The sequence below is a fragment of the Rhinopithecus bieti genome, unplaced genomic scaffold, assembly GCF_001698545.2.
Source record: "Rhinopithecus bieti isolate Rb0 unplaced genomic scaffold, ASM169854v2 scaffold_81031, whole genome shotgun sequence".
NCBI lineage: Eukaryota > Metazoa > Chordata > Mammalia > Primates > Cercopithecidae > Rhinopithecus > Rhinopithecus bieti.
The window spans coordinates 531,899-547,426 of NW_016830217.1; the positions used below are offsets into that span (position 1 = coordinate 531,899).

The 15,528-nt window shown below is 56.9% G+C and overlaps 1 protein-coding gene across 6 annotated transcripts in view; it reads left to right on the forward strand.

Moving 5' to 3' along the window:
* The window catches only part of ZBTB17 (zinc finger and BTB domain containing 17), a 36,034-nt gene extending 20,807 nt beyond the window's left edge, over positions 1-15,227 (forward strand). For 2 of the 6 annotated variants that reach the window (XM_017865269.1, XM_017865268.1), the window contains 13 exons: positions 6,851-7,057; positions 9,324-9,464; positions 9,774-9,899; positions 10,461-10,717; positions 10,816-10,958; positions 11,055-11,355; positions 11,759-11,846; positions 11,939-12,055; positions 12,135-12,255; positions 12,463-12,593; positions 12,924-13,133; positions 13,242-13,331; positions 13,410-15,227. In XM_017865269.1, the coding sequence (XP_017720758.1) occupies positions 6,853-7,057; positions 9,324-9,464; positions 9,774-9,899; positions 10,461-10,717; positions 10,816-10,958; positions 11,055-11,355; positions 11,759-11,846; positions 11,939-12,055; positions 12,135-12,255; positions 12,463-12,593; positions 12,924-13,133; positions 13,242-13,331; positions 13,410-13,693 (2,214 nt within the window). In that variant the 5' untranslated portion in view covers positions 6,851-6,852 and the 3' untranslated portion in view covers positions 13,694-15,227. Of the gene's footprint in view, positions 1-6,850; positions 7,058-8,437; positions 8,627-9,301; positions 9,465-9,773; positions 9,900-10,460; positions 10,718-10,815; positions 10,959-11,054; positions 11,356-11,758; positions 11,847-11,938; positions 12,056-12,134; positions 12,256-12,462; positions 12,594-12,923; positions 13,134-13,241; positions 13,332-13,409 lie in introns of all 6 variants that reach the window. The other 4 variants (XM_017865266.1, XM_017865271.1, XM_017865265.1 and 1 more) reach the window with 4 other exon arrangements.
* Positions 15,228-15,528: the final 301 nt, after the last annotated feature.

Below are 15,528 nucleotides of genomic sequence, written 5' to 3' on the forward strand. Positions count from 1 at the left end.
ATACAAGAAGGGTGTTTGCTGGGTGAGGAGGAAAGTGCCAGCAGGGTTGGTTTTGTTCATCTTTGCTTTTCTGCCATCCCTTGCACTCAAAGGGATGTGTTGTCAAACTGGGGTGGTTGGTGGGGTTGGGCAGGTAGGTTTCATGCTCACAAGCCTGGCCTGGTGTGAACTTCCATTTTCTTGGAAGTTTTCATTTGTTTGTTTGTTTGTTTTTGGAGACAGAATCTCACTCTGTCACCCAGGCTGGAGTGCAGTGGTGTGATCTTGGCTCACTGTTACCTCCGCCTCCTGGGTTCAAGTGATTCTCCTGCCTCAGCCTTTTGAGTAGCTGGGACTATAGACGCGCACCACCACACCTGGCTAATTTTTGTATTTTTAGTAGAAATGGGGTTTTGCCACGTTGGCCAGGCTGGCCTCAAACTCCTGACCTCAAGTGATCCGCCAGCCTTGGCCTCCCAAAGTGCTGGGATTATAGGTGTGAGCCACCGCGCCTGGCCAGAAGTTTTTTATTTGTTTTTTTGAGACAGGGTCTTGCTCCATCGCCCAGGCTGGAGTGCAGTGGCACAATCACAGCTCACTGCAGCCTCGACCTCCTAGGCTTAATCTATCTTCCTCTCTCAGCCTCCTGAGTAGCTGGTACCACAGGTGTGTGCCACCACACTCAGGTAGTTTTTTAATTTCTTTTGTAGAGACAGGGTTGTACCATGTTGCCTAGGCTGGTTTCAAACCTCCCACAGTCCTCCTGCCTTGGCCTCCTAAAGTGCTGGGATTACAGGCGTGAGCCATTGTACCTGGCTCCTTTGGAAGTTTATGTTGATCCACCTGTATTTCTAGAAAATCAAGAATGCTGAGCAACTGGAAGCCAAATGGTGATCCTTCTCACGTGCCCTTAGGTTCCTCAAGCACCTGGACACCAGATGGCTCATGACAAGGCTCATAGCTGGGTGCAGCTTATTCTGGGAGCCGGGGACTGTTGTTTGTGAAGATCAGTGTCTCCCTATGGTAGGCCAGTTGCTTCCTGGCTTAATGGCTTCCCTTTGAGGCAGTGTGGAAACCCTGCAGGTAGTTTAGTGCACACTAATAACCTGGGTAACACTTCATGTTTGACAGGTGTCCATTTGACTCTGAGATGGAGCTGTGCTCTCTGGGGCCACTTAGCGCTCTGGGCCTGCACTCCAGCCTTCGCCTTGGAGCACCCTTGGAGTTTAACAGAACAGTTGTTCAATATAAAGTGCCTCCTGGCAGAGACAATAGCTCTAGATGTCTCTCCACTCAGTGCCCCTCCCGTCACTTCCTCCCTCTCTTCATGCTAATTGTGCTCTGGGATTTTTCCAGATTGCATTTAGGAGTAATGGGTTATGATTACAACCTCTTAACAAGGTCAAGTCACCACATAGTTTTCAAACACACCCAGTGTGCCCAGCATAAAGGGGTATATAGAAACCATCTGATAAAGTCTTTGGCCTAAAAAAACAGAACTATCACGTGCATCTGTGCTTCCTGGTCACAGTAGTTTGCTGCATGCTCACGATGTGCCGGGCACTGTACCGGGCCTTGACATATGTTACTTAATTTAATCCTGTCACAAAGGAAGTCATACCCTTAGCCGCATTGGCCATTGGAGAAGCTTTGCTGGAGATCACCTGCGAGTGGCTGGTGGAACCCGGATCCAGATCCTGCTTGGCCTGTCCCGGGAGGCTCTGCTGCTTCCACGGGGCTCAGCTGCCACTGGAATCCCTGCGTCGTGGAGGCAGCAATGTGGAACTTGGCACCAGAGTGGATTTCATGGCCCAAACAGAAACCTTTCTTACTCAGCAGCCTATGGTGCTTTGGAACTGCAAGACAGATGCAATGGGTTGTGCTTTCTGGGGCCAGCCCTTCTCAATCCCACCCACAGGAGCCTTGGTGGCTCTCTTAGCTCCTCTGACCCTCGCTGCCATGCTGGGCCTCAAGGCAGCCCTGGTGAGCATGGCCAGGAGTGTGGTTGGGAGCAACCCAGCCTTGGCCTGCACACTCCGTGCCATGACTGGATCAAATCTGGCAACTGAATCTCACTTTTTCTTACTAAAATTTTTGAAAAATGACTGGGTGCAGTGGCTCACACCTGTAATCCCAGCACTTTAGAAGGCCAAGGTAGGCAGATTGCTTGCGCTCAGGAGTTTGAGACCAGCCTGGGCAACATAGTGAAACCCTGCCTTTACAAAAAAATAATAATTTTTTAAAAAAATTGAAATAGTTTTCATGTAAATGTACATGAAATATACACGTTTAGTTTAAGTAATAAATCCAGGGGCCTCCAAGTAAAGAAAGAGAACTCTTCCAGGATCTCAGAAGTCCCCTGCTTACCCTCCCCCATCCAGGGAGAACCATCATCCTGAACCTTTGGCTTAATCACTTCCTTTTCTTTATAGTTTTACCGTCTGTCTCCTATCTCTTGCTGCACAGCACACCACCCCAAAACCCAGTGGCATAAGTCATCAGTGAGTCAGTATTTCTTACCGTTTTATGGATGAACGGGCAGTCGCTTGCTCCGAGGTGTTGGCTGAGGCCGTGCGTGCAACAGCGAGCAGCTGGGCTGGGAGGTCCAGGGAAGTGTGTCCCTCGCCACAGAGCGCTGGTGCTGTCAAAGGCCTCTCTGCTGTTCTCCGCGTGCCCTCTCCCCAGAGCCCCTCCATGTGTTTCCCACTCACACGGGAGCCTGGACTTTCCTCCAGCTCGGTGACTGGGTTCCCAGGAGCCAGAGCAGGATCTTCCAGGCTTCTTTAGGGTTAGGTCTGGAATTGGCACAGTCCCTGCATCCTGATGGTCAGAGACGTCACTGGGCCATCCAGATTCCAATGGAAGGGAAAGAGACAGCGTCTCTCCATGGGAGGCGTGGTGGCCTGGCAGGGGAAGAATTGCTGGCCATCCTGAGAGGGGCCCTACATCGTCCACGTCTGTTCCGCCGTGTCAGTTCTGCTGCGTCCGTTCCGCTGTGTCAGTGTGCTTGTCCGGACTCACACTGCAGGTGTCCTCAGTGCCTCACTTTTTTGTTCCTCAGTGAATTCCTTGTGAGGGAGCCCAGGGCTCTGTGTCCAGCTAAGCTTTTGGTCATCAGGACAGCCTCCCAGCTCTGACACCCGAGGTCAGGGAGGAAAACTGAGTGACTGGAGGTGTTCGGAAAAGGTGCCCGATTGCAGCCAAGACTTTGTGAGGGGGTGGTCAGGTCAGTCTGCATCTAAAATGAGGACTCTGGGCTGCTGGGCTCTGTGGTCTTGTTCTGTTGGCGTTTTCCGTGGGTCTAAGGTTTTTGGATCTTCCTTAGAAGTCGCTTTAACTAGTGCCCGTATTTATCGCCCATCACGCAAGATGAAGTAAAGACCACAGACCTTGACACTTGTGCTTGAGTGATGGTCACCGTATTCCAGGGGTGGGGTGGGGGGCAGGCTGCCTGGTGGGAACAGTATTTCTTCACCGTCTGTGCCCGCACAGGTGATGGGGAGCAGCTGGCTGTTGATCTGATTACTGTGGTTAACGTCTCCTCAGACAGCACGTCCTAGCATGTACTTGGGAGGCGATATGCTCCTAGGACCTGCACGCCCCTTCGCTCCCAGACCCTCTTCCTGTGTCCATCCAAGCTTAGCCATCCTGCTGGGCTCCTGTCGCTGAGGAACAGATAAGAGAGGAACTAGGACACAGGCCGGTGATCCCTCCAGAGCAGTTCGCGTGGGTTGGAGGTGGAGGACTGCCTAGTTCTAGCTCAGCCCCTCTGAGGGAAGGACCCAGCTGGCCATACCTCCCATCTCACCACGGACCTTGAGAGAGGGGCTGTTCGAGCTTCCCGGCTGGGGAACAGCCTGGGGGACCCTGATCTCCACTTGCCCCATGAGGGTGGGGCTCGGGTTGTAAAGTCCACGGTGACACAGTTCTGTGGGTGACACCATTTAGCACTTGGTCCCCCCCCCGGCCCCCTCGAGCTGCTCTTGCACCCCTGGGAGGCCAGTCCCAGATCGTACTAGTAAGTGCATTTCAGCTGCCGCTGATCTCTCTGTGGGTACAGGGCCCCTCCCTCCCTCCCTCCCTCTCTCCCTCCCTCCCTCTCTCCCTTACTTCCTTCCCCTCTCCTTTCCTTCCCTTACTTTGCCCATCTTCACTTCTTCCTCCCTACCTTTTATCATTTCTCCTGTTTTCTTCCCTTTTGGTGCATGTCTCTGTTGGAGCGGCCTCAGAGGATTACAGACGCCTCTGTTTCTCCTCCTAACACCCATGTGTGGGAGGAGCCCACTTCTGGGTGGGCATCTTGCATTGGAAAAGTGAACGTTGCTCATGGGCACACAGCTGCTCTCTTGGCCGGTGGTGGTATGTCCTCAGGGCCTTTACTATTTTATTATCTAGCAAATGTGTCTTATCTAATCTATTGAGCTTATCCATCCATCCATCCATCCATCCATCCATCCATCCAGTCCCAGGACAGCTGTATGGCTGGGCGGGGCTGTGCTTGCCAGGAAGCCCCAGGGCACATGGCCACAGGGAGGCTCATCCCAGACTTGGGCCCAGACAGGTGGATTGATCCTGTCCCTCCCCTTGGCTAGGAGTCTTCTCACTTGTCTCTTCCTGGCAGGTCAGATGGTTTTCCTGCTAGAGGGTTGTCTGTACCTCTGGGGGTTCAGCTGATGCTCCCCAGGTTGTTTTAGCACCTGGGTGGCTTAAATTTCAGGTTGGCTCCTGGGGAAGGTGAGGAAGCCGGGCACACAGCCAGGAGAGAAGGGTTGGGCCTCACTTGCAAATTCCAGATGGGCTGCTTCTGAAGCCGGTTGAGGATTTTACCCTGTGTGGGCCCTGGTATTCCCCTCTTCTGTACTTGGGGCTCCTGGGTATGTAGGGGGTGACTAGCAATTGAGACCCAGGGCTTGCCACCCACACACCTGTGTGCTCGCGTGACCTTTTCCACAGCCAGGAGAAGACAGCTCTAGGGTTGACGTGGCCTGGGCCCACCTCGCCCCTACCTTTGGTTCCTTCTGCACCCTCATTGCCCTTTGTGCCCTTGAAGTCTTGATCCACAAGCTGGACATTGGTGCCTCCCCACGTCCAGTGCATAGGAGCAGCACAGCCACAATTCTCCCTTGTGTTCCTTCAGGTCACAGATGGGAACCTGCTGCTTCCAGGGACTGAGGACAGGAAAGAAAGGCCTCTATGCTGTGCTCCAGGTGGCCGTGGGCTGCTGCCAGCCACTTGGCTTTGGTGCGGGGCCAGCTGCCCCAGGGCCTTACCTCCTGATTTCGGAGCTGGCCCTGGCTCTCCAGTGCTTAAACTTAGGGCTCTAGCCACAGCCATTTAGGAATGTCACTGGGAGAGCCGAAGCTGGGGCAGAGATGTGTAGGGGGAGGGAACGGCCATTTCTGAGTCTCCGACAGCAGCCGCAGTGCTAAACTTGTGGCTCGGAGGCTGGTGCGCTGTGGCTCATGCCTGTTGCCACTGCCATGCACCCCATTATTTGTTGCGTCACTTCCCCACCTCAGCAGATACCCCACTTGTGAAAAGTTTCCAGACATCACATGGTAGGGGGCCTTGGCGCCCTTCAAGGCCGACCTGTGCTGGTGTGAGAGGTGTGGCTTCCTCTGCGACTCATCACAGCCCAACAGCCATGCATGGCCACAAAAGCTGCCGCGGTGATTCACCCCCAAGATGCTGATGTCACAGGGGAGCGCCCAAGCTGGGGCAGAGCTGCCGAAACTGGGGGCAGAGAGCCTCAAAGTGTCCCTCTCAGCTGCCCAGAAGCAGGGATCCAGCCCCGTGCCGACTCAGGCCTCAGAGAAGAGGAGTAGGCAGAGAACTCACTACCCCTTAGCAGATCCTGGGCCAGGGCGTGACAGCCGTGCCCAGTTGAATATGTCTAATGTGGCCCCAGACAGTGGGTGTTGACTTTTCTCTTCAAACATTCTGAAATGGGTTCTTTCTAGAAAAGAGGGCCTGCTTATTTTCCCTAGACAATTGCTGATGTTGACGCCGACTATGGGTGGTAGTGGGACAGGAGGGAGAGCTGTTTTAGATAGTTACTTAGTCACAGCTTGTGTGGTTCAAGACTGCTCGGCACCGGGCTGTGGAATTTTCCTGAGCATTTTCACTTGTGGGATTTCCAGGCATTAAGTGAGGCCCTTGACAGAGAAGTTGTGGCCAGGTCAGCAGCTCTTGGTGTCAGGATCAAAGTTGTTTCTCCTGGGATGGCCACCAGGACACAGGTTTCTAGAGTCAGAAGACTGCAACTCTAGGTAGTTCCCATGAGTAGGAAAGAGAGGGAGAGCTAGGCTTTGGCGGGGGATGGGGTATGCGCAGAGCCTGAGAGGGGCCAAGTTCTGCAACGCTGGCTGATGAAACACCGTCTTGTCTTCACCTGTCCATGAGAGAATGAGAAAAATAACAAGATAGGAAAGTTTTCTTAAAGAAAACAGTTGAAACATCTGTCCTTTATTCTGAGATTGTCATGCATTTTTTGTAACAAATGTTAAAGTGACCATGTCTTTTCATTTTTGAAATGATGACACATTTCAGTGTTCTGTGTTTGTTCCCTTTTTTGACTTTTTCATGTGATTACCAGGCTGGATACAGAGGCGGCTGCCTCGTGTTGGTGCCCCAATGCTTTTTGGTTTGGGCCACTTTTCCTGGCCAGTAAACCCAGGAATCCAGGAACCACCAGTTGGTTGAGTTGGGTTTGCAAGGGGTATCTGGAGTGAATTGCCCTTTTGTGGCAGAAATGCCCTCACTTGTTTTAATTCTGTCTTCTCCATGATGCTTGCCTGGGAGTTTGGGAATGACTGAGTGTGTCTGAGGTCCTTTCTCCATGCTAACCCCAACGCCCTTTGGCTTTCTGCAGCCATGGACTTTCCCCAGCACAGCCAGCACGTCTTGGAACAGCTGAACCAGCAGCGGCAGCTGGGGCTTCTCTGTGACTGCACCTTTGTGGTGGACGGTGTTCACTTTAAGGCTCATAAAGCAGTGCTGGCGGCCTGCAGCGAGTACTTCAAAATGCTCTTTGTGGACCAGAAGGACGTGGTGCACCTGGACATCAGTAACGCGGCAGGTACCCCTTCAGGGCTGGGGCTGAGCTTGCTGAGGGCCAGAAGCTATGGCTGGCCCTGTGCCATGCTAGGCCCTCCAGGGGCAGCACCTGCAGGCTGTGGGATGCAACAGGCCTCCCACACAGGCTTCAGGCCATGAGCATGTCAGTACTAAGTTCCACCTTTCGGGGACGTGTCTTGATTGGGAGTGGAGTGGTAAGGGGAGAACTGGCAGGAAAGGCTCATGATGAGCTCTAGGCCGCAGTGAACACAGGAAAAGCCTCATTGGGAAGGGCAGAGAGCAGGCAGACTCTATGCCCTCTGGCCCCTTTCCATGGGAGAGTCAGTCCTGAAGCATCTACCCCAGTGCTAACTAGAAGTGTGGGGAGAGGTGATGGGGAGGGCCTGGGGCTGGGAGCAGTGTCAGGAAGACCTTGGGGTTGTGGAAGGAACTGGTCCTGGATTCGGACTCCCAGCCCAGACTGGCATGACATGCCATGAGAGGGTATTCTCCCATTTTATAGATGTGGAAACTGAGATCCAAAGAGGTCAGTGACTGGCCTGGAGGTCAGTCAGATACAGAGTTGGTAGCAGAGCCCTGATGAAAGTCAGGTTGGAGTGTCCTCTGCTGGTAAAGTGTAGCGGCCAAGTAGAGGGTGTGGAGGGCAGGTGTTCGCACCATCTCTCCCCGATGCGGGGTGGGCATTCACACCTCTGTCCTCGTTCAGGGCAGGCATTCACACTGTCCTCCTTGCAGAGTGGGCGTTTATACCCCCGTCCTCTGTGCAGGGTGCATATTCACACCTCCTTTTCTCCATGCATGGGTGGCATTCACAGCCCATCCTCCTCCATGCAGGGTGGACAGTCGCACCTTCTGTTCCCTGTGCAGTGCGGGCATTCACACCTCCTGTCCTCTGTGTAGGGCAGGTGTTCACACCTGTCCTCTGTGCAGGGCAGGCATTGAGACCCTCAGTGAGCACTTCTTTTCAGGGGCTATTGGCAGTGCTGAGATCCTCCAGGTTACCTGCCTCCTCCCCCCACAGGAGATGGGGCGATGCAGGCTTGCCACTCAGCTGTTCCTAAGTCCCTGCGTCCTGCTGCTGGGTGGAGTGGTGGGGCAGGCTGCCGGTGCCGGANTCGTCTGTATAGTGCAGGGTTTCACACCTGTCCTCTGTGCAGGGCAGGCATTGAGACCCTCAGTGAGCACTTCTTTTCAGGGGCTATTGGCAGTGCTGAGATCCTCCAGGTTACCTGCCTCCTCCCCCCACAGGAGATGGGGCGATGCAGGCTTGCCACTCAGCTGTTCCTAAGTCCCTGCGTCCTGCTGCTGGGTGGAGTGGTGGGGCAGGCTGCCGGTGCCGGATCTTGAGGTGGGTCTCTGACAGCTGTCCTGTCCTCGGCAGGCCTGGGGCAGGTGCTGGAGTTTATGTACACGGCCAAGCTGAGCCTGAGCCCTGAGAACGTGGATGATGTGCTGGCCGTGGCCACCTTCCTCCAAATGCAGGACATCATCACAGCCTGCCATGCCCTCAAGTCACTTGCCGAGCCGGCTACCAGCCCTGGGGGAAATGCAGAGGCCTTGGCCACAGAAGGTGGGTTATTGGCAGCTGCTCCCAAGCAGATGGCCAGAGACCTTGGCTCTTGACGTGGGCTCTGCCTCTGACTTTCTGGGTCTCAGTTTCCTCATCTGGCCCTGACTCGGTTGTGGGTGCTGGCGAGAGTTTGCCTCAGGTCTGAGGGTGGCCTCTCTGCCTGCCTTTCCCCTGCAGAGCACCCGGGAGCCGTGCCTGGTTCAGTGCCTTTGCACATGGGTGCCCCTGCAGAGCACCCGGGAGCCGTGCCTGGTTCATTGCCTTTGCACATGGGCAGGGTTTGCTCCTAAACCCTCCTGTGGGTCTATTCTCCTGAGCCCCTCCTTCCACTCCCCTTAGCTGCTAAGATAAAGACCTCAGATGCCCACTATGGGCCAGGTGCCTTGCTGTAGACTTCCAGAGGCCACATTCCTCCCTTTCCTAGTACTGACCTCTGATCAGCTCCATTAGTGCACACATGAGGTCTGCATATCCCACACAAGCAGGAACCATCACTGTTGTATTCCCACTGCCCAGCCATCAGCTGACATGGAGTGGGTGCCCTGTGAATAATTTGGTGAATGAACAAATCAGCAAACCACTACTTAGAGGTACCCTAGGGAGGACGAGGAAGACCTAGCAAGTTCTGGGCCACCTCATACCTCCAAATGGCGGGCACTTGATGGGAAACGGCAGGTCTGCCCTGTACCATCTCCAGGAGGGGACAAGACAGCTAAAGAGGAGAAGGCGGCCACCAGCATGCTGAGCAGGCTGGAGCAGGCAGGACGCAGCGCACCCACAGGCCCCAGCAGGGACCTCAAGGAGGAGCGTGGCGGTCAGGCCCAGAGCACAGCCAGCGGTGAGTCAGATGCCAAGGACCCAGCTGGCTGCCCTGTCACCTCCCAGCGGCCTGGGCACAGGGTAGTGAGGGCTGCCTTGGGGCAGGTGGCATGGGCACCTGCACCTCTTGAGCTTGTGTTACCCAGAATGACCTATTGTGTGTCCCAGGGGTTCTGTTTCAGAGCAGACACAACAGCCTCAGCTAAGGGTGTGCTGGGGCCTCCCCTCCTGGGCCATACACAGCCACCACCAACTGGCTGGTCCAGGAAAGGTATCCCACCCCTGGGGAGAGGGTAGCAATCCAGTCTCTGGTGCTTCCTCCACCCAGGTGCAGAGCAGACAGAGAAAGCCGATGCGCCCCGGGAGCCGCCGCCTGTGGAGCTCAAGCCAGACCCCACTAGTGGCATGGCTGCCGCAGAAGCTGAGGCTGCTTTGTCCGAGAGCTCGGAGCAAGGTAGCCCCGCCCAGCCAGGACCAGGCTCTCCCTGGTGCATCCTCCCAGGGCCCTGCCTCCACTGCGCACTGGGGCCTCCCTCTCTCCTCCTGCCTCCAGCCAGTCCCACTTGGAGTCACCATGCACTTCAGCTTTGGGACACCTTGGTCTTCGCATGTTCTTGAGTCTCGAGGTCGTTCCTTGGCTGGCCATGCTAGCCGTGTGTCTGTGAGCACAGGCACGTCCTTCAAAGGCCTGGAGCTTCTGCTGCTTCCCAGCTTTGAGCACCGTGCAGGGGTGTCTTCCCACCCACAGCAACCCTCCAGTGCCTGCTGGCCGACAGCACCCACCCCAGCTGGCTGAGCCCCCACCTGCATCCGCCAGGCAGCAAATACCCAGTTCACACGCCCCCCGGGGGCTTTCCTTGGCCAGTGCTGGGGCCATTTACTGTCCCTTCCACATGTTGCCGGTGCCCGTGACAGGCGCTCAGGCAGAGGGCCGTGTGTGGGGTCCAGACCCAGGCCTGGCTGCGAGGTCCCCGCGCCCTCTGAGGCGCCTCCGTGCTTGCCCTTCTCTCCGCAGAAATGGAGGTGGAGCCCGCCCGGAAAGGGGAAGAGGAGCCAGAGGAGCAAGAGGAGGAGGGCGCAGGGCCAGCTGAGGTCAAGGAGGAGGGTCCCCAGCTGGAGAACGGAGAGGCCCCCGAGGAGAACGAGAACGAGGAGTCAGCGGGCACAGACTCGGGGCAGGAGCTCGGCGCCGAGGCCCGGGGCCTGCGCTCAGGCACCTACGGTGATCGCACGGAGTCCAAGGCCTACGGCTCCGTCATCCACAAGTGCGAGGTGCGGGAGAGTGTGGCCAGCCCTCCCTGCCAGCCTCCCTCCCCTCCGGGCTCCCACCGGCTGCCCCCTCACACCCCGCTTCCCTGCTGCACCCGCAGGACTGTGGGAAGGAGTTCACGCACACGGGGAACTTCAAGCGGCACATCCGCATCCACACGGGGGAGAAGCCCTTCTCGTGCCGTGAGTGCAGCAAGGCCTTTTCCGACCCGGCGGCCTGCAAGGCCCATGAGAAGACGCACAGGTACTGCCCCAGGCCGGCCTCCTGACCAGGCCCCTGCCAGGCCCGGCCTTTCACGCCCCAGCGAGCCCTGCCTCCTGTCGCCTTCTGGCCCTGCAGCCCTCTGAAGCCCTACGGCTGCGAGGAGTGTGGGAAGAGCTACCGCCTCATCAGCCTGCTCAACCTGCACAAGAAGCGGCACTCGGGCGAGGCGCGCTACCGCTGCGAGGACTGCGGCAAGCTCTTCACCACCTCGGGCAACCTCAAGCGCCACCAGCTGGTGCACAGCGGCGAGAAGCCCTACCAGTGCGACTACTGCGGGCGCTCCTTCTCCGACCCCACTTCCAAGATGCGCCACCTGGAGACCCACGACACGGACAAGGAGCACAAGTGCCCACACTGCGACAAGAAGTTCAACCAGGTGTGTGGACCCCTCCCGGAACCAGCGCCTGGGAGCCCCGGTGGTTGCAGCCGCATGCATGCCACGTGGTGGGGCGGTGGTGGGGAGCACAGTCCCGCCTCCAGGAGCTCATCAGCCTGTTCACCCAGGAAACAGGCCCAGGGAGAGCCACTCCCACGGGGGAGCTCCCGGCTGCTCTGCAGAGGGCACGTCGAGTCAGGGAGGGGTTTGGTTCTGAAAAATGGGGTGGGGCGGCTTACCTCTCACCATTGGCACCTGGGACCTCTCCTAACCCAGGAGAGATGGATCTCTCCACGGACCCTGGCAAGACTGAGAGTCGATTGCTCCTTTGTGGGAGGGGCAGGTGAGGGGGCCCGGGGCCGAGCTCTGTGGGGTGGCCCCCCTGACCCCTCCCTGGGCACAGGTAGGGAACCTGAAGGCCCACCTGAAGATCCACATCGCTGACGGGCCCCTCAAGTGCCGAGAGTGTGGGAAGCAGTTCACCACCTCAGGTAGGGCCAGGGCTGCCCTGGCTGCCCTCACACCCCTGCTCCTCGGCCACCGGTGGTGCCCCACGCCAGGTTCGCCCTCCGTCTCGCCACAGGGAACCTGAAGCGGCACCTTCGGATCCACAGCGGGGAGAAGCCCTATGTGTGTATCCACTGCCAGCGACAGTTTGCAGACCCCGGCGCTCTGCAGCGGCATGTCCGCATTCACACGGGTGGGTGGTGAGCAGCCATGCCCAGGGCTGGGAGGTCACGGGGAGGAGCAGGCACCAACACCTTCTGCCCGGTCCCCAGGTGAGAAGCCGTGCCAGTGTGTGATGTGCGGTAAGGCCTTCACCCAGGCCAGCTCCCTCATCGCCCACGTACGCCAGCACACGGGGGAGAAGCCCTACGTCTGCGAGCGCTGCGGCAAGAGGTCCTGCCCCCTCTCCCCACACCCATTGCCCAGGCACCCCACAGTGAGGGGGCTCAGAAGACAAACTGGGGGCTTGGCTGGGGACTTGGGCTAACTGCTGCCCACGCCCCAGGCTCTGGTCCCAGGGGTCCTTTTCAAGTCTAGAGGGTGAGGCGGGAGGCCCAGGTTGGGGCAGTTCCATGCGAGTCCCTCCCTGTGGCCCCACAGATTTGTCCAGTCCAGCCAGCTGGCCAATCATATTCGCCACCACGACAACATCCGTCCACACAAGTGCAGCGTGTGCAGCAAGGCCTTCGTGAATGTGGGGGACCTCTCCAAGCACATCATCATCCACACTGGTGAGCTGTGGCCTCCGCCATGCCTGTTCCTTCCCAGCCCCTGCTGCCAGGTGGGGAGCAGGGGAAGGAAGGGACCCCAGACCCCAGCCTCGGGTGCTAGCTCTTGCTGCAGGTGGCCTTGAAGGCAATTCCGTTCAAACGAGGACTCCATTTTCCTAGAGCTTCCAGAGGTGCCAGTGTCACTAGAGGTACCTGTGCAGCTCTGGTGGCTGCCCCAGAGCACCTCCTGCTGTAAAAGACAGGCTTGCTGAGCAAATGAGTTATTGAGGGCCTCCCACCCCACCCCTGTAGCCCCTTCCCCAAACCCAAGAGAGAACCTTGCTCCCCCAGGAGAGAAGCCTTACCTGTGTGATAAGTGCGGGCGTGGCTTCAACCGGGTAGACAACCTGCGCTCCCACGTGAAGACGGTGCACCAGGGCAAGGCAGGCATCAAGATCCTGGAGCCCGAGGAGGGCAGTGAGGTCAGCGTGGTCACTGTGGATGACATGGTCACGCTGGCCACTGAGGCACTGGCAGCGACAGCCGTCACTCAGCTCACAGGTGCGGGCTGTGGGCAGCAGAGGGAAGTCACAGGCAGCTTGCTGCCAGGGTGGCGATGATGGGGCAGTGCCCGTGCCTTCACCTTAGGCCCTGCGACTCTGCCCGCAGTGGTGCCGGTGGGAGCTGCAGTGACAGCCGATGAGACGGAAGTCCTGAAGGCCGAGATCAGCAAAGCTGTGAAGCAAGTGCAGGAGGAAGGTGAGGGGGGCCACCTGCGTGTGAATGTGGGCAGAGCCCGGGGTTCTTCCCACTCTGACTGCTGTCCCACCTCCACAGACCCCAACACTCACATCCTCTATGCCTGTGACTCCTGTGGGGACAAGTTTCTGGATGCCAACAGCCTGGCTCAGCACGTGCGAATCCACACAGCCCAAGCACTGGTCATGTTCCAGACAGACGCGGACTTCTACCAGCAGTATGGGCCAGGTGGCACGTGGCCTGCCGGGCAGGTGCTGCAGGCTGGGGAGCTGGTCTTCCGCCCTCGGGATGGGGCTGAGGGCCAGCCCGCACTGGCAGAGACCTCCCCTACAGCTCCTGAATGTCCGCCGCCTGCCGAGTGAGCTGGCGGCCCTTCTCCTGACTGTTTATTTAAGGATGGATGGCACCCTGGAACCGGGAAGGGTGGCCTCTTCCCTAGAGAGAATAAATTGGATTATTTTCTAATGCTGCCTATAGGTCCCTGTGGGGTGGGTGGGGAGCTGGCAGCTAGAACTGATGCCACAGAAAGGCTGTACCACCCAGGGACCAGCCTTCCTGGGAAAGTCAGCCCGTCCCTCTTGCTGAATGCAACTACAACCAGAGCCAGGCTGGCTGCTTTGCCCCAAGTTGAGGAGTGGGCAGTACACTCAGGCTGGAGAGACCTCGGCACCATGTGCCCCATGCCCTCATCCCATCTTGTTTGGAGGCTTCTCACCTGCTCATCTTTACAGCCTGGCCTCCCCTCGCCCCACAGCTATGACCCTGCTCCCCTTCTGCCCAGGTTGGGGAGAGGTTGGGAAGTTGGGGAAGGGACCAGCAGGGGTGGCCACCAACTGCTTACCAGGGCACAGGCAACCCAGAGCAAGCCTGGCTTACAGGCCACTGCTGCCAGGCTTGGCTCAGGGGTCCTTCCAGCCAGAGTGGTCAGGTAAGCCAAGGAGAGTGCCAGGCCCAGGCCACTGCCCTGGCTCTGATGGGCCTAGGGGAGCAGATGGATGCCACACTTGCTTCAGAGTTACCTGGCCTGAGGACTAAGGCCAAGCCAGTGCCATCATCTTTTGGGAAGGTTCAAAAGATGGCATCTCTGCCACCAGGCTGGGGGCCCAGAGGGACAGGAAGGAGCAGCCGGGGGCTTTGATGGGGAGGTAGGGAGCTGGTGGAGCAGCTTTCTCACTCCTCTCAGCAAGGAGTCAGGAGGTACCATCTCGACTCCCTTCCTACAGTTGGCCCCGGCACCTGTGGTCCACCGTTCAGAGGGGGATACCATCTTCTCAACACCAGGACAGGCCCATTTGTAGGAGCCCATTGGTATTGCAAGTGAGACCACCAACTTCGTAGTCCCCATGTCCCTGCCCCAACTCCACAGCTTGTAGAGGATCCAGCTGCAGGGGAAGCCCGTCCACAACTCCCATCTTCCTGTCTAGAGGCAGATACAGGATCATATGAGTCCCAAGGGGCCCCAGCAGGCCAATGCCTCTGCAGGAGCCAGCCTGTTTCACACTGGAAGAAGGGAAGAGGGGGCAAGAGACAAGAAACCAAAGCTTGCTAAGATGTTTCTGAGATGGCATGGGGCGTGATTATATTCTGTATCAAAATTGGAAGTGCCTTCCACATTACCTAAGAACCAGTTAGGACCTGTGAGAAATGGTTCAGTGTCCGTGACAAAAATCTCCTTTGTACAAGATAAAATTATCCTTGGGGAGGAGTGACTAGGAGGCAGAAGGGAAATAGTTCCCATGTACAGACTTGGCATGGGGAGCAAAAGCGTGATAAGGGCTGACTGTTCCCATTAGCCAAGGACCCATGGTTCGTCCTCCCACCCAAGTGACAATCACATTCACACTTGGTGTGTTTTATATTTTTTAATAAAGTTTGTAATCCAATGGACACACAAAACAAAACTGCGCTGAGAAAAACAGTTTCATAAATTAATAAGTGTTAGGAAGTTGGGGAAGAGGTCAAGGTAATAGGAAGAGGGGTTAGCCAGTCTTTTTGTACAGGTGCCATGTGACACTTCCACATCGCGGGAGCAGGACCCGTGCTGTACCGAAGCGCACTTATACAAATGAGTGGGCAATACAAAGTCTGAATATGAAAATAAGATTTCCTCTGAAAACACATTTTTGGCACAGATTAAAAAAAATGTATGTCGGGGATTTGATTTTTTAAGTCAGTATTATATATATATTTATATATA